This window comes from Aspergillus glaucus (genome assembly GCF_001890805.1).
Source record: "Aspergillus glaucus CBS 516.65 unplaced genomic scaffold ASPGLscaffold_7, whole genome shotgun sequence".
Lineage (NCBI taxonomy): Eukaryota > Fungi > Ascomycota > Eurotiomycetes > Eurotiales > Aspergillaceae > Aspergillus > Aspergillus glaucus.
The window spans coordinates 1,093,762-1,114,926 of NW_019170459.1; the positions used below are offsets into that span (position 1 = coordinate 1,093,762).

Here is a 21,165-nt window from a genome sequence, read left to right on the forward strand (position 1 = left end):
CAGTTGATTATCGTGCTGTATGTGGGTGATTAAAATGCGGCCAGTGATAACATGTATGGGCCTGATCATGATGCTGCTCATTGCCGGTTGTGCAACATTTTGCAATGTTCCGTGTAGTGAAATGTTTAAGATGGTATCGCGTTGTTAAGATGATTTCGCTCACATCTATATGTTAGTTAGCTTCCATGGCTTACAGAAATGGTTCATGAATAATAAACTTACATCTATCTGATTACACTCTCTACTATGCACCTACAGAAGGTATAAGTCTACCCGGATATGTCAAGATACTACTCATCATACAATCCACTATGAGGTTGCCCCCCTCACTGTCCATATTATTTTCTTTCTTTTCTTCCTTATCTTTCTTGTTCTGTGGATTTCTCTCCATTTTCACTTCAGTCCGTTATACAGCGTACTAGTTAAGTTAGTTAACTAGGGCATGGCATGCGGATGACTAATATACAACATTCCCTCTTCGTCCGAATTCGGTAATACTCTACCACCTCTCTACATCAACATCTCTCCATCTACATTAGTACTGTGCTTCTTAATTATCAGAGCAGTACCTGCCGACAAAAGGAGACTCGAAACCATACCAATATGCAGCGCAATCACCATAACATCACCCTCCGCCGAATGTCTACATCATCGACTCTCAATACCACATCACCTCCGGCCATTCCGCCCATCACCATAACAAAAATGTCTTCTTCTCAATTCCCATCTCTCCCCATCCAGAACCCCTGTATATTGCCAATTGACAAGCCCCAGCGGCACACAAAATGCCGCTCCTATACATTAGGGCCGTCGCCCCCTTCATGCCCGGCCACAACGCAACAGACGTAATAATCAACGAAATCCACTTCAACCGCACCGCCCTCGACCACTACAACTACACCCTCTACACAAACGGCACCCTCTCCAACGGCACAGACTGCTACCTCGCCTTCCAGCACTTCCGCCCCTCCATGTTCGCTAACAACGGCTCCTTCATCAATGGTACTTCCTGCTACGCGCCTATCCATGATATCGGCCGCCGTGCGGGTGTGGGAATGGGGTTCGCCTTACTGTTTGCTATCTCGATTATATTCAATTTAGTTGGGTTGAGGAAGCATGGACGAAGGTATTTGCCGCCGCCGGCGGATGATTTTGAGAGGAGGCTCAGGTTGAATTTGAATTTGCCGATTGATAAACGCTGGATGCCTGTTGGGAGGCGGTGGAAGTGGTATTGGTTGATTGGGTTGAGTGTGATTGGGGCTGTGGGGGCGTTTATGAGTATTGATGTGGATCGGGACCATGTGCAGAGTTCGCCGTTGGTTATTCAGAGTATTTTTTATACGCTTTTGACGCCAGTTATGATGGCGGCGGTTTGGGAGGGTGTGCGGCATTGGTATTTTTTCCTTTCTTTGTACACTTTATCGATTGATGATACTAACGGGGGTGATGTAGGGCAAGCTTTCAATACCGCCAAATTACATCCCGCGACCCCTACGCCTTTACGCAAAAGTCCACCCGCGAAGCACAAGAGCTATATATCCCGCTCGTATTCTACGTCTTCGCGTTTATCAACTTCTTCCTTGCCGTCCCGCGCAGCTGGGATAGCATCGAACTCCAACGAAGTCCCTCGCAAACCCTAGACCGCGCGAAACCCTTCGCCACAGACTCCCGCTTCAAAGCAGCAGGGTTTATGGCCCTAGTCGCGGTTGCTGTTATCTGCTATAGCCTTGAGCATAGTGTTTATCGGTACATACCGAAACCTATTTCCGGTACCAGAAGAGGAGCATGGGGAAGACAAGCCATGTTCTACATCCAAGGCGCACCATCCCAATACCTCATCGCGATCATCCTGCTCCTCATCAAAATCGCCTACGACATCGCCTCAGCCTGGGACTGGAATATCTCACCCCTCCGCTACAGCGTGCACCCAGGGTGGATATACGGCCTAGGCTTCACACCCGCGATACTACTCATAATACTATTCAACATCGTCGGCCTCTGCGAGATAAATGAAGACAAAGCAATCATCGCGCAGCGCATGGAAATCGAAACCGCACTCGCCAGCGATACTCCCCTAGGCAAGAAAAGTCTGATGGATAAATGGATTGGTCGACTTCATTTGCCCATGACCAAACATAAGAAACGGGAGAAAGAGGTTGAGATGGAGAATATCAAGAAAGATGACGGGGTTGAGGTTACCGCTGCGGAGAGGGACAGTCAGTCTAGTGGGACTGTGGCTAGGAATCCGTTTTTGGATAACAGTAGTGCGGAGGATTTTGTGGATGAGGTTTTTAAGGAGGTTGAGGAGAGGCAGCGGGTTTAGGAGTTGGTATATTTGTTATACCGTGCGCTGGTTGTTTTATCGTCTGGATTGGTAGGCTATGATATACCTAATTAATAATGTCTAGTATCTGTACAACAGTTCTGTGAGAACTTTTGCTTAGCACTGTAATAATGAAGACAACGAATCCTCTCAATATTTTCAGAAAAGCAGGCGGACAATAAACACAATCGCACAACGACAGACCAGGAAAAGAAATACATTATTCCTCCGCATTAAAAAAAAAAAAAAAAAAAAAAAAAAAAAGCCAAACATCGTATTATTGGCAAAGAACAAATCATCAGTCTCTGCATTGAGACCCCAAGCCTCTTCCACGCCGAGCCCTATCCCAGGAATAGGCTCTATTACCTATTATAACCGTTGATGTGGTTTCTTCAATTCGACGAAGCAAGGCTAACCATTAACATCCGTTGAAGATGTCGTAACAATGGAGATAAATCAATCACATCCAAAGCTCATGTCTAAAAATGGTTGTTTAATACACCCCTGGCACAATCCTCCACCTCACAATCTTCCTATATCTCTGCCAATCTTCCCCATACTTCTCTGAACAAAACGCATCATCCCTTTTCTCCCTATGCACCAACAATACAGCAAAGTAGACGGCATAAAGATACGTGAACAACATACCCCAGCCTCTCGCAGGACCTTGCAAAACCTGGCGTCCGTCCAGCATTTGAAAGGCCTCCGCTGCCACAGCATTCCCCGCAGGAATGATCGTATATCCCGCGAGTCCAGTCGCGAGGCAGAATGGAAAAGATTGCAGCCAATCACCAAGATAATTAATATGGCGTGACATTCCCCACCAACCGGCTGTGAGTAGTTTTGTGCCGCGTTTGGTCTGTATATGGGATAAATGAGCCACGCGAGGATCGTTGGGTCGTGTGCGGAAGATAATCTTCTGCGAGTTGGAGGCACGGAATATGTACAGTCCAAGGACAAAACATACACTCGTGATGACCATTTGTGTCCAGCTCAGAGGCGCGGGGTAAACCGAGAGATAGCGGCACTGTGTCGAATAGAGAAATGGCACCCAGACAAGATCACCGAAAGTGAGCATGAAACCCAGGCCATCCGTGGTGATATCCCTCATGGTTAGGAAACCAGCTTCGTTGTACTGCCCCTCAAGTACATAGTAAGATTGTATCGAAGTGACAAAGATCATGCTGCTGGAGACATAGCCATAGCTGCGATATTGTTTTGCCATGAAAGCCAAATCCAATAACATCCAGCCTGTCAGGCCTGGGCGCATCCCAAACCAGCTTTTGAGGTCCACTTCACCAAAAAAAGGCAAGGCGACTCGAGGGTTGAGCTCTCGGCCGATGAAAAAGTCATAGAACTGATTATCCGTATGACCAGCGGGGGCTAATTCGCGAAGCTCAGGGTTGGGGTAACTGCAATCGACGCCAAGGCTGTGGATATAGAGATAGAGTGACGCAGTAAAGCTAATAACCATGTTGGCCGTCAAAATCTCCACATAATGGTCGGTGATATATGTCCAAACGATGAAGTTCGCACCCTGACTATAAGTCCCGATTCCGCAAATAATCAGGTGAACCAAGCTTGTTGTGAAAGCTGAAAGATTTAGCACAGTGAAATACCCTGGTAAAGGTCACTTACCGTTTAGTCGATATTTCAATGGGCGGTCATGATGAACTAGCTTCGTACCATACACTTCTTGAGCAGGAAGCATTCTCCAGAGGGCCATGTTGAGCATGTAGTAGGCAAGCACGACAACGAATACACTGGGACTAGGAAAAAGCCAAATCCCGTCTCGCCATCCTGTTTCCACTTGAAGAGTCTCCCAAGAGAGACGTTTGGACTGTACCAATGACGGCACCGGACATCCAGTCAGGTCATTGCAGGTGACAGCGAAAACAAAAAGCAAGACTGGGAGGCCAAATGTGATAGCGATGGTGGCCCAGCTTATAATGTTAGCAACGAGTGTTTTCAATTGGATATCAGAACACTCACAGGCCACCAAATTCGTATTTTGAGACAGTAGCGGGTGGCATGGTTTGGTATACTTTGGGAAGTGTCAACTCGGATCCAATCTATATAACCGACTCTTGTGGCTATGATCGGATCCCGCGGCCGCGAGCATTGTCTTTTCCGCAGTGGCATGACTTGCATGCTGATGCGGTTGCGGATTCCGCGGGCCCCGTCCGGATGAGTGAGCTTAACCTCCTTCAACAAGGCATCAGCAACTTGATCGAATCGTTTTCTTTGACAGCTTGATGGACGGGTCAAGCCACGGGCGCTGACCAGGACAGGTAGCATGCCGTCGATGTGTTTCTGTGTTGAAGAAGGGGAATAAGGCATCAAAGACCATTTCAAATATAGTGCAATCAACAATGTAGTTACTCTTGAAGCTTAATACACACAGGAATAATCGAACCCAAGAAAAATACTGATTCATCATGCATATTCAGGTTAACTAAATAATAACAAACACCACAGGATGCAAATGATCCGACCCATGCTATAGTAAAGTAATGCACCTCTGTACAACGCCGGATCCTGCCCGAACCAACAATCAACGACCAGCAATCAACAATCAAAGAAATCAATCGTAAGACATTCTCCATAATGCGGATAACGCTGAATATGCAATGAAAGGACAAGAGAAAAGAGAGGGAAGGTGGTCAATTAGGCGGTGAACACTCGATCCAACTGTCGCAGTGCTCGCATGTCCTCTCCTCCAAAACCAATCTTGTCGCTGGGAATATCCCGTGGCCCTTCTGCGCGGATACCAGCTCCGTGAGGGCTCCCCGATGCAGGTGTGATGGCGGGCAAGGGACCTGGAGGGGCGCCGTTGACTAGCGCTTCGATACTGGGTACCGTTGTGCCTGTACTTGCTTCTGCTGTTCTTGGTGGTGGGTTTGGGCTGGCCAGGGGTAGTGTCGTCGGGGGCTGCTTCAGTAACCGCGGACTCACGGGTCTTGGTGCTAGACCGTGTTGCGGGGCGTGATGCGACTGAATCCGGGGAGAGACGCTCGTGACAGCTCCGTACCCCGAAGGGCTGCGTTGATGTGCATCGTCGACTAGCCGCGGAGAACGACTAGGGAAGACAGGCATGGATTGTGGTCCAGTAACCGGCACATTAGGAGGCAGTGCGGTTTCCATTTGGTGATGAGGCGGATGATGGTGGACGGGCCGTTCGTAATGATGAGGAAGACCGGACTGTGTTGAGGGCGGCGGTAACGAGTGATGTGGCTGTGCATATGCTACATGACCATTGGCAGTCGTTACTGGGGGAAGATACGAGGGACTGGGACCATAAGCGACTGGCATAGCCGGGGGAGTGCCCATCGGCGTTGGGGGCCATGCATATGGCGGAGTATATGACTGCGGATGACTAGCACCATGACGCGGATACCCGCCCATAGGATGTGGAGAGATTGTATATGCAGCACCGGGCATGGGGCCTCGCGTGACGACGGGCAAGTTCTGTTGGTCATTGACGGTCGATTCGGGATAGAGACCCTTTTGTGGTCGGACATGTCGCAGGGCGGGATCTGACGATGGTTGTTGAAGGTTGGCGGCGGCAGGATGTGATCGGGAGTAGTAGCTGATGAGATGGAGGTGTTGACCGGCGGAGGTAGTAATGCTGAAGGACTGCTTCATCAGACCGTCGGGTTTATATCGATAACCATCCGGGCCTTCATCGGGGCCTTCTCCCCGATCGTCATCGCTTCCCCGTGTGCTTTCTGGTGTTTTGCCGGCTCTGGAGGCGGACTGCGCGACATTGTTACCACCACCTCCCCGCTTGCCTTCCATTTCACGATATGTCAGGAAACTGCCTGAGACACGACTTGCGCTCCATGATTTGCCGTCTGTCCATCGTCGCATGCCTGCTTCGCGCTCATCCCATACAAAGACGGAGCCGGATCTGATGGATTGACGTTCTTTTTCGGAGAGTCGACGCTGAACGCGAGGAAGAAGGCCGATGCGACATGCTTCGAAGAGGATGATGGCGTCCGCGGGAGTGCGGACGTGGCCGTAATATGTTTCCATTCCTGTGTTTTCTGCTATCGATTGAGGTTAGGCTAAAAGATATATGTTAATCTGGAAGTGAGGACAGGAGTATAGGAGAGCAACTTACTGAGAGTCTGTTGTGTCGGTGGGGTTGACGGGAAGAATCACAGTCAAACCAAAGGGGTAAAAGAGGGGAGAGGAAAAAAAAAAAAGAAAGGGAAAGGGAAAAGAAAGTAAGACAGGAATCCAGAGGAAAGGTAGATAAGAATAAAGAATAATTTAAAAAAAAAAAATAAAATAAATAAAATTAAAAATTTAAATTTAAAAAAGAAAAAAAGAAAGAAACAATCAAGCTAAGAAAACCAAAGAGGGGTGCTAGTGTAGTCAGCAATAAATAAGGCCCGACCAGCGAACAGACTCAAATAAACGAAGGCAGGGAGGGTGGGTCTGTCTCACTGCCGAGAACAAGTTAACCTACACTTGTCTGGTTGGCACCGGCGAACCATGGGATGTGATATTACTGTATATAGATACCTCCAAGATCGTGGATCTTATTCATAATAATGTTATTATGATACCGTATTACGCGGTCTGATCGCGAATAGTGCTTAAGCTTAATTCTGTCGGACTGTACTCCGTACATCAAAACGATACTCTATCTGAATAGTACAGGTAGCGTAAATATATTACTCCATAATAATATAATTATAAATACTAAATAAATATTTATTTTTATATTTTATATTAAAATAAGCGATATTAGTAGATGGAGTGTAGAATAGGCATCAACATACTGTACCCATACAGCCTTATGCTCGTATTCGCCAACCAACGGATGCGCGCGGATAACATTAAGCGTATCGCCAACAAAGTGTGCCCCACCGGAATTAGTGGGAGTTTATTTACATACATACTCCGATACAATACTGTATTGCCATATCACAGGATCACATATATCACAGGATAAGCATATCTAATATCACACGGAAGCGTGTTCCGTAGTTACTACAGGGTATCTGTACAAATACTTATACTTGTACACTATACGCTGTTTTATTTAATACTACTCAAAGCTGTACTTACACTTGTACATGCATATGCATCCGATCATCCGAACGGCCTATTTGGTGGGGTAGCGATGGTGGATCTCGCGGTCCCTGCCGACTCACACACTTAACAGTTCTGTCCATGTACAAATATCTGTACAAGTACAAGTACTCTGTACAATATATCCCTTGCAATATACTACTATGCTTGTATACATACCAATGCAACTCTGTGAAACGTTACATGAGCTTATCTCCACATAATCTGAGACGGTCGATCATGCCATTATCGCCCATACGGAGTAGTATAGCAATAACACACTCCGTACTCATAAAATACAGAAGACACCCTGAACATCCAAATAAAAATACCAAGCGTCAATGCGCTGCAGAGCCAAGCATCCCCGCTTCGGGGTATGACACCTAAGTCCCCTAGTGGTAACATTATTAAGCCACTAGTCATATGCATCCTTTTGCCGTGCTACCAAAAGGTTGATCTATGTGCTAATAAATCTTGGCAATTTCCACGCTGTATCGTAATATTACCTAATGTCCTGCATAGGTAAGATCAAGCGAGAATAGAGTTACCGCCGAGTAAATGCCGAGTAACCTACGGGGGGCGACTTGACTCCTACCTATCGCCTGGATTAGCGAGCCCCCGCTGTCTCAGATCTGGTAGAGTACGGAGGACTAAGAGTACTCCGTGTTTATATCTAGGCTTATCGGATTGCATTAGTTACTGCGCTTGTACGTATACTTGTACTTCTACGTACAAGTAGTACGTACTCCGTACTTGTACATGCACTAATGTACATACGGATACTCCGTCCTCCGCGGAGCAACACAATAAAGTAACCCGCAGATCGGTGTCAACCATATTAACCTTACTCTCCCTCCCGTCTCGTCTGTGTTTAATTGCCCAGCAGCCCCCGCTTACTGCCACGTGGAACTTTCACAATACCGTACTATGTATAACCTGTTACTGTACTCCATATCAGTTTAGCGACTGCCGACTTCCGAGTTACCTCTTTGGGAACTCAGGGTCCTAGGCACGTAGTACCCATTTCAGCATGGACCACGAGGCACAATTCCAGAATTAGACTTTAATAAACTATTTGGTTCTGTACTGGTTACGGGTTACTGGGACTTCACGTCAATGGAGGGAAAAAAATGAATGGGTCTGCATAGTGTAATGCCAAGCTCGTGTCCGCGGTTGAGGTCGGCATTCACCGGCTAAGCTTAACTTGTCGTCTGTTTACCTGTTTATAAACCCCCTGTACATGTACAAGTTGAGATTTAGATTCATAAAATATACATACACTTCATAATCATGCTATTGTACAGCGCTAACAATCCGCCCTCTTAAAGTGCCGCGGAAACGCCACCACATCCCGCACACTCGACACCCCCGTCAAGTACCCCAGGAACCGATCAAATCCCAACCCAAACCCGGCATGCGGCGCCGTCCCCCACTGGCGAAGGTCGGCGTACCACTGTAGTTGGCCGAGATCCTCTTCCGGCGACAGGTACGGGTACAACGGCTCCTTTTCTTTTTCCTTTTGCTTGGCCGACTTTTTGGTTGCCTCCGGCGAGTCTTCCGGCAAAGAGGGGCGCGGTTTGATTAGGCCGCTCGAGCGCATGTTGGAAACGAGGTTTTCGAGGCGGTGCTCGCGGAGGGAACCCCCGGCGACTTCACTGACTTCTGGTAGTAGAAGGTCGAAGCAGGCGACGGTCTCCGCGGGAGTGGTTGTGTCAGGAGAAGACGGGAGCATGTAAAACGGCTTAACCGTCTTGGGATAGTCGGTTACGAAAACTGGACGACCCTTGCTGAGCACGTCCACGATGTACTTTTCGTGTTCCAGCTGCAGCCCCTCTTCCCATACTGGCGGGTATTCGAACGATGCGCCACGTTCTTTGACGGCTTCTTGCAGCGCCTGGATCGCCTCTGTGTACGTCATCCGCTGCCATTTCGGGCCGTTCATCAAACCATCCCACCTCTCTCCCAATGAGCTTTCATTTTCCGTAGATAGGACCTCCTGTCCAATAGGCGAATCGTACAGTCGACGAGTCAAATCACGAAGAATATGCTCGACCGAATCCGTCAACTCATCCATACTGTACATGAAATTCATCTCAGCCTCGAGCATGTAGAACTCGCTTAGATGACGGGGAGTATCGCTCTTCTCAGCCCGGAACGTAGGCGACAGAGTCCACACATTCCCCAGCTCTGCCGCGTATGCCTCGAGATGAAGCTGCGACGACACGGTGAGGTACTTAGGCGCCCCGAAGAAGGGTTTCTCCTCCTTTGATTCCATTGCTTCCCGCGGTAGAACCGTGAATGTCTCGCCGGCACCCTCGCAATCGGACGATGTGACCAATGGTGGTTGGACCTGCGTAAATGCCCCGTCTGGATGGGCCCGAAAGACATTCCCTAGCTGGTGTATGCATTCTGACCGGAATCGCGAGAGGAGCGAGTTGAACGGCGTTCGGAGACGGAGATGGGGGATCTGACGGAGGAAATCGGGAGAATGGTATTTCTTTTGGATCGGATAGGTCTGTTAACATAATTGTTAGCCAACGCTTACAACTGCCATCTCGTATAGCACATAGCTCACCTCTGGCTCCGCCACGCCCACACAACTCACGCCCGTCGTCTGAAGCTCATGGGTCTGACTCTTGCCCGGCGGGCAAGGCGTCCAATACCCAGATAACTGAACAGCTGCACCAGTCGATAGTCTATATCAAAGCCCCATCAATTAGTATCGAATAACCACAAAGACACAAACTCCGCGGGGAAAGAATCCTACTCCGCAGCCTGCTCCGGCTTCAAAATAGCCTGCACCGCTTCCAACGACGACCCATCCGAGATCTCTGCAAAAGCAAACCTTTTCTGTTTCCGCACCGATCGGATCAACCCCCTCACTTCGATTTGTTTATCCTCATGCTGGCTTTTCTCGCCGTGTTTGCTTTCGCGGAGGAGCTGCGCGCATCGGAGGAACGTGGGGCGGGTTGCGGTTGTCGGGGGGTTATGGTTTAGCCTCGCGACAGACGTGGCAAAGGTGCGTCGCCATGTCTGCATTTCTTGGATTGGGGGAGTGGATTGGGGTCGTTGTAACGGAGGAGGTAGTTTTGACTTTTGACGGTGTCCGCTGTTGAATCGGCGCGGTGTTCGGTCCGTTCCAAAAGCGGAGTTGAGATAGTACAGCTACGAACTTCAAAGGGACAAATTGATAAACTACTACAATTTCGTTTTATACCTAGAGTATCAAGCATGCATTTAACGAGAGATATATTATCGAGCATTCAAAACAAACCTATATAATTAACCTTTCCGTACCCTATAGAAGCAACCCTAGCTCAGAGGAAGACAAGAGCAAAATTAAACATCAATATCCCGAAACCTGCTGTAGCCAACACCAAAAGAACAAGAACAAGAAATCATATCATCATTATCGCCGTTGGGAGTACACCTTCCTCTCATCCTCAATCATTTCAATAGCATCAGCTACCTTGCCATCCGCTGCGGCTGCATAGACTTGGAGTCTCTGAGGCCCGCCTTCTTCAGCACCTCCGTACCCCAAGCTAACAAGAGTGTCCACACAGTCATCGACGCGGCTAATGGTAGACGGATGTCTCAAATTGCGGTCCAAAACTGGGTGTTGGCGCTCGTCTCCAGCGGGGAAGCTTCCAGGCATGTTACGATAAGAACTTCCTAAAGAAGGCGCCGACTGGTTGTTCTGAGGGTTAGATAGAAGAGTGTGGATCTCAGTTGCCCGCCGCCTGAGCTCTCTGGTTGCACTGGGGGTCTCCGTAGGAGCCATTGGATCAAAAGGACCCGCAAGCCTTGATGCTGGATGAGCAGGCATCATGGTGTTTGATCGACGAAGCAGGCGACTATCGTGTCTTCGGTGTTCCGGGCTTCGACGGGACCGCGACTTATCTGGGAATGGAGACCGCTGAGGAACAGTGTTTCCGGCCCCATTCGAAGCACGTGGGCTAAAATCCGACTCAGTGCCCCGGCGCTGATTAGCCACCATGTGCGCATCCAACTGGGAGACTGGTGGGAAGCGGCTCATGCCGGACTCCAAACTCAGGTGAGGCAGAGGGCTAGACGTTGGAACATTAGAGCGAGATGACCGCCTGCTAGATTCTGGGATAAGAGAAGGATACCGCGCAGAAAATTCTGAATCTTCATTATCCCGATCAAGCAGCGCCGAGGTTTCAGCGGATTTTTTTCCAGCTCGTGAGGTCTGATTTGGCCCCGTCGAGTCATCAATAAGTTGTCGAGGACCTGGTAGCTCCGGAGTGTTAGGAATAGCGCCCGCTTTGTTTGAATCAGGCCGAGAGGTAGACTGATCGTTATCACGCGAAGTCTGTACATCTGTGATGGGGATGTGGTCATTGAATTCGAGATTGATCGAATGCCCATCGATGAGAATCCCCTGCAAGGCTTCCAATGCTGCCTTGGCTGCGTGAATTGAAGCGAAGTACAAGTACCCAAAGCCTGCATGCTTCCTGGTTTGCCAGTCAAGTGGTAAATGTACTTCAACAATGAATCCTTGTGAGGCAAAGACATCTTTGATCATCTTCTCCGTCACGTTGAACCCCACATTGCCGATAAACAGCGACTTCTTTGCAGCGGTCCCATTTTGCGAGGAACCAGACGTGTCTGCCGCAGATGTTTGATTGTAGGAATCAGGCCTGGGGGCAGGAGCCCACCCAAATTGCCATGGTCGCGACTGTGGTGCGGGAGGTGGTGGGTGGTGAGAGACGCGTGACCACGGATGATGATGACGGGGCTGCCAGAACGAATTATGAATCGGGTCTGTCTGGAACGAAGGCACCGGTGGCGGCGGTGGAGGAGGAGCGTGGTGATGGGGAAAGATGTGATGGGACCGAGGTGGAAGGAGATGAAAGGGATAGCGAGGACCGAAGGGATGGGGAGGAGGCACTCTGTGAGGCAGATCAACAGGCGGCAAACCTGGACCTGGACGCGGCGGCGCCTGGAGTTGCTCGGGCTGCTGCGGCTGTGCCGAAGCACCAGTATTCTCATGCCCACCAGGATGTCTAGTGTCGCTTGACCCTTCCTTGACTTTATTGGAATCCAAGCTCTCCTTCTCATCATCAAAAGGTGCGTTTGGACGGGGCTGCTGAGTGCCGGCTGCGGTTTCAGGTTGAGACGACGCACGAGCGTCTTCATTATGACCTTGATCCTGACTTGTTGTGGTATTGCATGCCAATTCAGCCTCAAAGGCTTCAAACAAGGTTTGGCCCATCTCGCCAAGTTCGGACGCCATCGTTCGCAGACCATTCACAGTGCTGGCAGCCACGCCCCCGGGAGTATTGATGTTTCCTCCTTGAGCTCTTGCTGCTGCTGCTGTATTATTGAGAGCATCACTCAAAGTCCTCACCCGGGATTCCATAGCAGTGAGAGCTAATTGCAGAGTGCTCTCAACGTGTCCAGGAATTGCTCTTTGCACATCCCGGATTTGCTGTTCAATGTCTGGCATTCTTGACCTCACATCAGAACTGAACGTCCATGCACCAGATACTAAGTGGTGCAGAGTTTGAGCAAAAGAATCAGCTGGACTCTGTTGTCCATCGGAGCCTGCTGTCTGGTTCTGGCCTGCTGAAGCCGAGAGATTTTGCTGTGTATGCTGTCCATCATTTGAGATGTGCGACGCATCTAGGAGTTGGGCCAATTCAGTTTCGAATGCCGCCAAAAGAGGTTCAGGTGACTCCGTCGAAGCAGAGGTATGCTGATGATTGGTATCGACTGTGTTCTCACCATCGCGGGGGGGTGAAACAACACCCTCTGACTTCTGTCCAGCACCATTCACTTCTTGGTTTTGTAAGACCGGAGACTGAGTATCAAGTCCATACTTCTTCCACAGTTCGGTAACAGAGTTCGATCGACGGATATCGAATATATGCATGGGCTTATCATCGTTGGTACTAGCGGATTGTTGCGTCAACTGCGGCCGAGTGGGGACATCGACGGTTTCGTCCAAACGCTGGGAGAGCTCAAGGGAAGATCCAACCTAGCAATGTCAGCAACGAACCAGAGAGACAAGGACTTTTAAGTAAGCTTACTGTAATGACCTCACCGTCATCATCATCCGGATAGGTCAGCCTGGCTCTAGGGTGAGTGGAGGCTATCTCATCATAATCAGAAGACGATAGCTGCACAGTTCCATGACGTTTTCCCGGTTGCGAAGGTCGTGCCTGGTGATCGATAACTGTCTGCGCAGAGTTATTTGTTGATTCAGTCGAGTCTTCCTGTGGCTGGGGACCATGCAGGTCCCTTATCTGGAAAGGCTTGAGCATAGTTGCGATATACATGATGTTATCCAAAGTCAACCATGCGTCTTCGTATATTGTTGCAAGAGGTAGCTTTTCAGGATATTGAAACGATGGAGATACTAAGCAAGCTCAATAGACCGTTAAATTAAATAGAATGATCGTCAGGGCGTTCAGGAACGATTGTCGTTGATGAAGCTGCCGAGGACGACGTTATCAGCGGTTGGAGACGTTCAAACCAAACCACCAACAGAGGAAGAAAGAGACATAATAGCAGAAAGTAGGAAATTGATGAGAACAGAAGAGATCAAGTCCTCTTTTCTTGATAGATCCTGATGGCAAAAAAATGCAAGTCAGGCAACAGGATAAGATAGTAACGGTTGATGGGAAGTTGTAGCTTATCCCCGCGCGGTCGCCGAAAGAAAAAGGACTGAAGTCACGACACCTGCTGACGACATGCCTACGAGAGAAGGAGAGAGACCGACAACTGGACTTGAATGAGTATGCGACTCGTTTACCACGTTGTCTCTCATTATTGACTGTCTTCTCTCTTCGTTTCCTGTGTTTTAGAAAATTTTCGAATCCTGATGTCAATGAACTTGCGACAATCTAGAACGCGATCCCTCGCTCTACGACGCCGATGGCCTCAAACGATTACCAAAAACTATCGACTCAACCCTCCTTTGAAGACCTTCAATGGCTCCGAACGATTCCCCATCGACGCACCCGAATCCTCCGGTCGAACTGAACGTAAAGCAAGTCGTACTTGGCGACCTATCGTTCCAGACGTGGTACCAATCGATATACCCCGAAGACCTCGTGAGCAAGGACAACGAACTGCTGTACGTCTGTCGCTGGTGTTTTCGGTACTCCTGTGACGTCGACGCCTACGTGAAGCACATGCGTACCTGCGAACATAGGACGACACCTCTCGGGACACAAGTCTACGACCATGGAGGGTATTCGGTGTGGGAGATTGATGGGGAGGAACATAAACTGTTTGCGCAGAATATCTCGCTGTTTGCGAAGCTGTTCGTCGACCACAAATCCGTTTTCTTCGATGTCGCATCCTTCCTCTTCTATATCTTAACGTTCACCGATCCCAATGACCCTGAGAACTACCATATATTGGGATACTTTTCGAAGGAGAAATTGTCGTGGGATGCGAATAATCTGGCCTGCATCTTGATATTCCCGCCGTACCAACACAAACAGCTGGGAAAGCTGTTAATGGGTGTGAGTTACAAGTTGAGTGGTTGGGAGCGCGACACGGGTTTGATTGGGGGCCCGGAGAAACCCCTGAGTGAAATGGGTCATAAGAGCTATGTCCGTTTTTGGGAAGAGCGGCTGGCCAGGTATTTTTTGACGCGCTCGTGTGAGCACGATGACTCGGATGAGTCGCAGTCGCAACAGCAGAAAGGAAAAACCTCCAAGGGGTCCCAGAAAAAGTACCCTCAAGAACGGATATATGTCCAGGAGCTTGGCTACGCGACAGGCATGTTGACTGAGGACGTGATTACTACCCTGAAGAGCATGGGGGCCGTTGAACCTGATACGAAGCCTCCGAAGTCTAAACAGACACAATCGTCTGCAGAGACTGAAGAAGACAGTGGTCAGACGGTTATTATTCGAAAGTCCAAGGTGTTGGATTGGGCTAAGACTCATAAACTCACCGTGGGAGACCCTGTACGAGAAGAAGGATTCTTGGGTGATTATGTCCTGACAAGCGTACCGGAAGAAAGCACGATAGAAAGCCCAGACGAGGATGAATGATGTTTCTGCTTCTGTTACCTCCTTTTCTTTTCGTTTTATCGCAAATGGCTAGATACCTGTACTATTGATGGTTTATATAGACTTAGTATTCCTACCCCAGGGTAGACTAATCATGCCTGGGCGCATTTAATGAATTGTATGATTATTTTTACACTGAGCTAATTAATCAAGGAGCATGAATTGGAATGAGAATGTAGTCCATGAGTAGGCAATGATTGTATTTATCAAGTACATTTAGACATAGACTTTTCGATACTAAAAATATAAGGATGCCCAACATGAAATTATTCTTTAAGATCCTCTTTACACAAGGCACAATCTCCTATCTTTTGACTGCATTACTCCTCCATGCCACCTGGTCCGCCTGACTTGCCCATCTGCCTGGCCTTCAGGAGCTCATCACACAGGAGAAGGTTAGAGGCGATACCCGTGCTCGAGGCGATGCAATTACGCAACACACGGAAACTGTCGAAAACACCCTCTTGCACGGGGTCCATTGGCTGGCCTGTTGCCAGGTCCAAACCAACCACGTTGCCCTCATCACGCTCATCCTGCAATGCGGCAATAGCATCCTGGATGTCGTGTCCGGAGTTGGCAGCAAGGGTCTTGGGAATCACCAGGAGTGCATCGGCAAAAGCCTTGACACCGTCCTTAGCCTTGCCCTTAACAGACTTGCGGACCTTAGACTCCAAGTAATCGGCACACGCGATTTGGAATGCACCGGCACCGGGAATGACGCAGCCGTCGACGATGGTGTTGTATACCGAGCGCAAACCATCACGGACCGCGTCCTTAATTTGTGCGATAGTGTGCGCATTGGGCCCCTTGATCAGAATAGTGACGGACTTGGGGTCCTTGACCTCCTCAACAAAGGTGTACTTCTCTTCACCGAGTTGGTGTTCATAGACCAGACCAGCCCATCCCAAGACGTCAGGCGTAAGGTCCTCGACGCTGTTTTGGGCACTACCGCCACAGACCAACTGCAGACGTTCCATGTTCCTTCGCTTAGCTCTCCGGAGAGCGACAATTCCGTTCTTGACGAGGACATCCAAACTCAAGGGGTCAATACCCTTCTGGTTAATAACAACAAAGCCCTTCTTCGGGTCATTGCCACAGACCTCCTTCTTGAGTTCCACGATCTTCTGCAATTTAGAGTCCACGAACTTGCGTTCACTCTCAACAAGCTTATCCCTCTGTTCAGCGTTGGAATAATAGAAGCCAGAGTTAATCTCAGACTTTTCATATTCAAGACTGACGTTTAGTGTCAGGATGAAAGCATTCTCGACTCGCTTAGGCATATCGGGGTGTCTCGCACCGTGGTCCAGGGCAAGACCACGGATAAGTTGTGTGTCAGACGATACACGATGTTGCATCGTCATGGTTTCGACCATGTGCAAATCTGGCTTCTCGGGAGCCCGGTGGATAGCAAGGACGGCATCGACGATATCAGGTGTGAGCTTCTCAGCAAGGGCGCCGTTCAATTTCGTGGAGAGAGAGGTGCGAGCGACGGATAACAACAGCTCACGATCCGCATTCCGCGTCAGCTTGAACTGGTCGAGGAACTGTACAATAATTTAGATCAGCTCAGCCCGCAACAAGAAATCATATATGATTACTGACGTTCAATGCCTCTGTCTTTGCGATCTCATAGCCGTCTGTAATGACACGGGGGTGCAATCCCTCTTGGATCGATCGATCGGCCTGCTTCAGGAGCTCTCCAACCAACAAAACAACCGACGTCGTTCCATCACCGGTAATATCATCTTGTGCGGTGGCAGCCCGGGCAATCATAACCTTCGTCACATCAGTAAAGGGAATGTTATCGGATAGGGACAGGAGGGTAGCTCACGGCTGTCGGGTTCTGGATTTGCTGTAATGATTGTTAGCACTTGTGCTCAACCAAGCTTGAGGAAATAAACCAACCATCTCTCGAAGCAGCACATTTCCATCCTTTGTCAATTTGATCTAATTGATATCTCTGTCAGAAATCATATTCTGCAATCTCAGGGGCGAGAAAAGTTCCAACATACTCCGCCAGCACCATCCACAAGCCTAACCTCTTGTTAGCTATACCACGTTTTCATACAGCCCGCGAAGCAGGAACATACATCTTCAGGGTTCCCGACGGACCCAGGTTCGATTTGAGAACATCCTGGAGACCTTCACCGGCGGCGATGTTCACCTTCAGAGCCTCCCCTCTCCGCTGGTCATTGTCAGTGTGTGTTTTCGTGACTGAGGGGTCTGATAGAGGGGCGTTCTCATACTCTCGACTCGGCCTTGGGGTTAAGTAACTGGGTCGCAGACATCTCTGCAAAAAGGATAATCTATAGACAATTTATTCCACACTCAGAAAAAATTGCCAAAATGAACAGGTTTGCTGGCGATATCGACACCCAAAAAAGAAGCCCGCGCTGGTACTGAATGGTGTGTCCCGTCGAAGGCGGTGAACGCTTAGTATTGGCAAAAAGCCCACATTCGGTCTTCGCACTAGCGCCGCGAAAAAAAAGAGCTCCGACGTCTCGACTCTGCAAATCTTGACCTCCAGCATTTTCACCTCCGCGTCGACGCCCGGTCAAGCATATACAGTCGCAGACTTTTGTGTGGTTCGCGAAGGGGATCTGTCGCTTAAATTAAGAATCACCTTTTTTGCCTTGGTTTCCTTGAGTCCGTGACTCAATTTCGCCATGGCTGACTTCCTTTTGCTAGAGGGCCCTATGGGTTACTCGCTTTTCAAGGTCGCATTTCAGGGCGACAGCGTTGGCAATCGCCTGAAGGAAGTTCAGGAAGGTGTCAATGATTTGGCCAAGTTCGGAAAGATGGTTGACCTGGCGAGTTTTATGCCTTTCGAGTACGTGCCTTTTTTTTTTTTTTTTTTTTTTTTCCTTCCGTCGCGGCACCTTTGGTCTAGGAAATTTTACAGTCCGCTTACAAAAAGAATAGAAACAACAAGCAGGCCCTTAGTGAAATCAACGATGTTTCGGAAGGTGTTGCCTCTGAGACTCTCGTTTCTTTCCTCGAGTTGAATCTTCCGAAGCCGAACAAGAACAAGAAGGTTGTTCTGGGTCTTGCTGACAAGGCTCTTGCTGGAAGTATCAAGTCGGCATTCTCTTTCGTTGAATGTGAGACCGGAGACACCAGCGAGGTTGTTCAGGACATGCTTCGTGGACTCAGATTGCATGCCACTAAGCTGCTGAAGCAGCTTCGCGAGGGTGACATGGACACTGCCCAGCTTGGTCTTGGTCACGCCTATTCGCGCGCTAAGGTCAAGTTCTCCGTCCAGCGTGATGACAACCACATTATCCAGGCTATTGCTATCCTCGACCAATTGGACAAGGCTGTCAACACATTCTCGATGCGTGTCCGCGAATGGTACTCGTGGCACTTCCCTGAACTCGTCAAGATCGTGTCAGACAACCAGCGCTACGCCCAGCTCGCTTTGTTCGTGAAGGACAAGAACAACCTGACCGATGAGCACAAGCACGACATCGCTGCTCTCGTGGAGGATGATGAGGGTGTCGCCCAGAGCATCATTGACGCCGCCAAGCACAGTATGGGTCAGGAAATCTCCGAGTCCGACATGGAGAACGTGATCGCTTTCGCCCAGCGAGTCGTCAGCCTTTCTCAGTACCGCAAGTCTCTGCACACTTACCTGATCTCCAAGATGAGCGTCGTCGCCCCTAACCTTGCCGCGCTGATTGGAGAAACTGTCGGTGCTCGTCTTATCTCGCACGCTGGTAGCTTGACCAACCTCTCCAAGTACCCTGCATCGACCGTCCAGATTCTCGGTGCCGAGAAGGCTCTCTTCAGAGCTCTGAAGACTAAGGGCAACACTCCCAAGTACGGTCTTCTGTACCACTCCTCATTCATTGGCAAGGCCGGCCCCAAGAACAAGGGTCGTATCTCGCGATTCCTCGCCAACAAGTGCTCCATCGCTTCGAGAATCGATAACTTCTCCGAGCAGCCATCCACCAAGTTTGGTGAAGTCCTCAAGAAGCAGGTTGAGGAACGCCTGGACTTCTACGCCACCGGTGCTGCACCTACTAAGAACGAAGTCGCCATGGTATGTCTTGACCTCAGCCTCTTCCGATCTAGAGTATTTGCTAACTATTATAGAAAAACGCGATGGATTCCGTTCTTGCGGACATGGAGGACATCGACGAAGACATGGAGGACATCGTCGAGTCCCCCAAGAAGGAAGAGAAGAAAGAAAAGAAGGAGAAGAAGGACAAGAAGGAAAAGAAGGAGAAGAAGGGCGAGAAGGAAGAGAAGAAGAAGAAGAGGAAGTCGGACGCTGGCGAAGGCGAATCGGAGAAGAAGAAGCGAAAGCACGACAGCGAAGCCGAGCCCTCCAAGAAGAAGAAGAAGGTCTAAAAGCACCATTTCCCGGGACTTCGAGGGCGTCGTTGTGGCGTTGCATGGGTGATTTGATTTGATCTGATATATTTTCTGATGTTTTGTCGCATTTGGTATTCTTTTCCTTTTCTCCACGACTTGTTGGGCTGGGTACTTGTAAATTATTCGATTTAGGCCTCTCTGTCGTGCTAAAATATGTCTGTAGTTCCGTAAAATCTATTATTTTGGCTTATTCTATATGGTTTGCTCCTTGGTCACTTATGCTGTGTTACTCACGTTCCTGTGGTCTGATAAGCGGATTTCCGTCCAAAGACAAATGCTGACTCCTCCCTTGTCCCAACCCCCGGTGTCAATCATAATACTCACATCGGCGCCTCCAGCAATGACACTCGTCATGGCATCTCAGGAAGCTTACAGTCACACTGGCTGATGAACACATTTGATTGTTAAAGTCTGCTTAAATATCCGCTAAACCCACCACCTCCTCCTTCCTGAACTTATCGGTGTGAGCGCAACCCCGCGATTATGCCAACGACTCTACCGATGGCCTACAGCTCACCCAAGCGCAAACGAGTGACATACAAACCCAATGAGGATGGTCTGTCAGCTTCTTCGCCATCACCGTCTGTGCCGGAACTAAAGCTTCGGGAGGAAGAGAGTCTGGGGGGTAATAGTCCGCGAAACACTGTCGCGAGTCGCTTCGGGGAGTTGACATTACGAGGGGACCCATTTTCTGGCAGCGCCTTTGCTGAGGAGCCAACCGCGGCGTCTGTACAAGCAGCATTCTGGGATAGCTCACATAGCGACTCGTATGGCATGTCCCAAGCGCTTTCTGCTGGCGAAGGCGTCGCCAACTCGAGTGAACCATCTGAACCCCCCGCGAACATTCAGGGCCAGTCCGAAAATGAAGTTACAATAGCGCCTGCTCCGTCTACCCCGCAGCAGAGTCCACGGAAGAAAAGAGCACCTTCAGGGAAGCAGTCGACGCGCGCCAGACGGGGATCACCTCCACTTATTAGCGATGAGGGCGAGAACCCGCTAACCTGGCATGACTCCGAAATTACCGGCCACCTATTATCCGACCCTAATGATGATGGGTACGGCATCAACGGGGTTGGATTCAGACCTACGACGGCAATTGCTTGGGCCAGATCGCAGAGAAGGCAGAGGCAAGTTGCAGATTGGAAGAGCCGCGAGGCGCGAGAAGCACGAGAACGAAGAAGGGAAAAGAGGGAGGGTATTGAACAGGACAGGATGCGCACCGTACAAAATGGTGCAATACAGAAGAAAGTCAAATTCGATGTTTAAGCCTTCGACATGAAATACGATACCTCCGCACACTTTGCTGCATTTTTGAATCGAGCCTTTTCTTAT

At 49.3% G+C, this 21,165-nt stretch overlaps 9 protein-coding genes across 9 annotated transcripts; 4 read left to right on the forward strand and 5 right to left on the reverse strand.

Moving 5' to 3' along the window:
- Positions 1 to 684: 684 nt before the first annotated feature.
- Positions 685 to 2,466, forward strand: ASPGLDRAFT_57129 (DUF2434 domain-containing protein). The gene is made up of 2 exons (XM_022548235.1): positions 685 to 1,393; positions 1,453 to 2,466. The coding sequence occupies exons 1-2, from the start codon at positions 786 to 788 to the stop codon at positions 2,321 to 2,323; spliced, it is 1,479 nt and encodes a 492-aa protein (XP_022402489.1). The 5' UTR covers positions 685 to 785; the 3' UTR covers positions 2,324 to 2,466.
- A 128-nt stretch (positions 2,467 to 2,594) lies between these two features.
- On the reverse strand, positions 2,595 to 4,356 carry ASPGLDRAFT_147429 (uncharacterized protein; the record flags this gene model as incomplete). Its single annotated transcript, XM_022541928.1, has 3 exons — positions 2,595 to 3,916; positions 3,962 to 4,266; positions 4,316 to 4,356. 3 exons carry the CDS (start codon positions 4,354 to 4,356, stop codon positions 2,817 to 2,819), a joined length of 1,446 nt encoding a protein of 481 aa, XP_022402490.1. The 3' UTR covers positions 2,595 to 2,816.
- A 344-nt stretch (positions 4,357 to 4,700) lies between these two features.
- Positions 4,701 to 6,557, reverse strand: ASPGLDRAFT_169296 (camp independent regulatory protein). Its single transcript, XM_022542690.1, has 2 exons — positions 6,447 to 6,557; positions 4,701 to 6,390 (listed from the first exon to the last, which is right to left on the reverse strand). Exon 2 carries the CDS (start codon positions 6,356 to 6,358, stop codon positions 4,991 to 4,993), a length of 1,368 nt encoding a protein of 455 aa, XP_022402491.1. The 5' UTR covers positions 6,359 to 6,390; positions 6,447 to 6,557; the 3' UTR covers positions 4,701 to 4,990.
- A 2,154-nt stretch (positions 6,558 to 8,711) lies between these two features.
- Positions 8,712 to 10,444, reverse strand: ASPGLDRAFT_123131 (asparagine--tRNA ligase SLM5; the record flags this gene model as incomplete). The annotated part of the gene is made up of 3 exons (XM_022540377.1): positions 8,712 to 9,920; positions 9,981 to 10,101; positions 10,173 to 10,444. The coding sequence occupies 3 exons, from the start codon at positions 10,442 to 10,444 to the stop codon at positions 8,712 to 8,714; spliced, it is 1,602 nt and encodes a 533-aa protein (XP_022402492.1).
- A 176-nt stretch (positions 10,445 to 10,620) lies between these two features.
- On the reverse strand, positions 10,621 to 14,123 carry ASPGLDRAFT_147436 (uncharacterized protein). The gene is made up of 2 exons (XM_022541929.1): positions 13,459 to 14,123; positions 10,621 to 13,406 (listed from the first exon to the last, which is right to left on the reverse strand). Exons 1-2 carry the CDS (start codon positions 13,705 to 13,707, stop codon positions 10,815 to 10,817), a joined length of 2,841 nt encoding a protein of 946 aa, XP_022402493.1. The 5' UTR covers positions 13,708 to 14,123; the 3' UTR covers positions 10,621 to 10,814.
- ASPGLDRAFT_57134 (putative histone acetyltransferase (MysT1)) lies at positions 14,124 to 15,597 on the forward strand. The gene has a single exon (XM_022548236.1). It carries the CDS (start codon positions 14,362 to 14,364, stop codon positions 15,436 to 15,438), a length of 1,077 nt encoding a protein of 358 aa, XP_022402494.1. The 5' UTR covers positions 14,124 to 14,361; the 3' UTR covers positions 15,439 to 15,597.
- Positions 15,598 to 15,681: 84 nt separating this feature from the next.
- On the reverse strand, positions 15,682 to 17,817 carry ASPGLDRAFT_169309 (chaperonin-containing T-complex subunit CCT6). The gene is made up of 7 exons (XM_022542691.1): positions 17,703 to 17,817; positions 17,547 to 17,641; positions 17,469 to 17,490; positions 17,362 to 17,403; positions 17,288 to 17,308; positions 17,059 to 17,232; positions 15,682 to 17,000 (listed from the first exon to the last, which is right to left on the reverse strand). Exons 1-7 carry the CDS (start codon positions 17,742 to 17,744, stop codon positions 15,777 to 15,779), a joined length of 1,620 nt encoding a protein of 539 aa, XP_022402495.1. The 5' UTR covers positions 17,745 to 17,817; the 3' UTR covers positions 15,682 to 15,776.
- Positions 17,818 to 17,960: 143 nt separating this feature from the next.
- On the forward strand, positions 17,961 to 19,860 carry sik1 (snoRNP complex protein NOP56). Its single transcript, XM_022548237.1, has 3 exons — positions 17,961 to 18,286; positions 18,379 to 19,498; positions 19,552 to 19,860. Exons 1-3 carry the CDS (start codon positions 18,123 to 18,125, stop codon positions 19,807 to 19,809), a joined length of 1,542 nt encoding a protein of 513 aa, XP_022402496.1. The 5' UTR covers positions 17,961 to 18,122; the 3' UTR covers positions 19,810 to 19,860.
- Positions 19,861 to 20,316: 456 nt separating this feature from the next.
- Positions 20,317 to 21,099, forward strand: ASPGLDRAFT_123920 (uncharacterized protein; the record flags this gene model as incomplete). Its single annotated transcript, XM_022540440.1, has 1 exon — positions 20,317 to 21,099. One exon carries the CDS (start codon positions 20,317 to 20,319, stop codon positions 21,097 to 21,099), a length of 783 nt encoding a protein of 260 aa, XP_022402497.1.
- Positions 21,100 to 21,165: the final 66 nt, after the last annotated feature.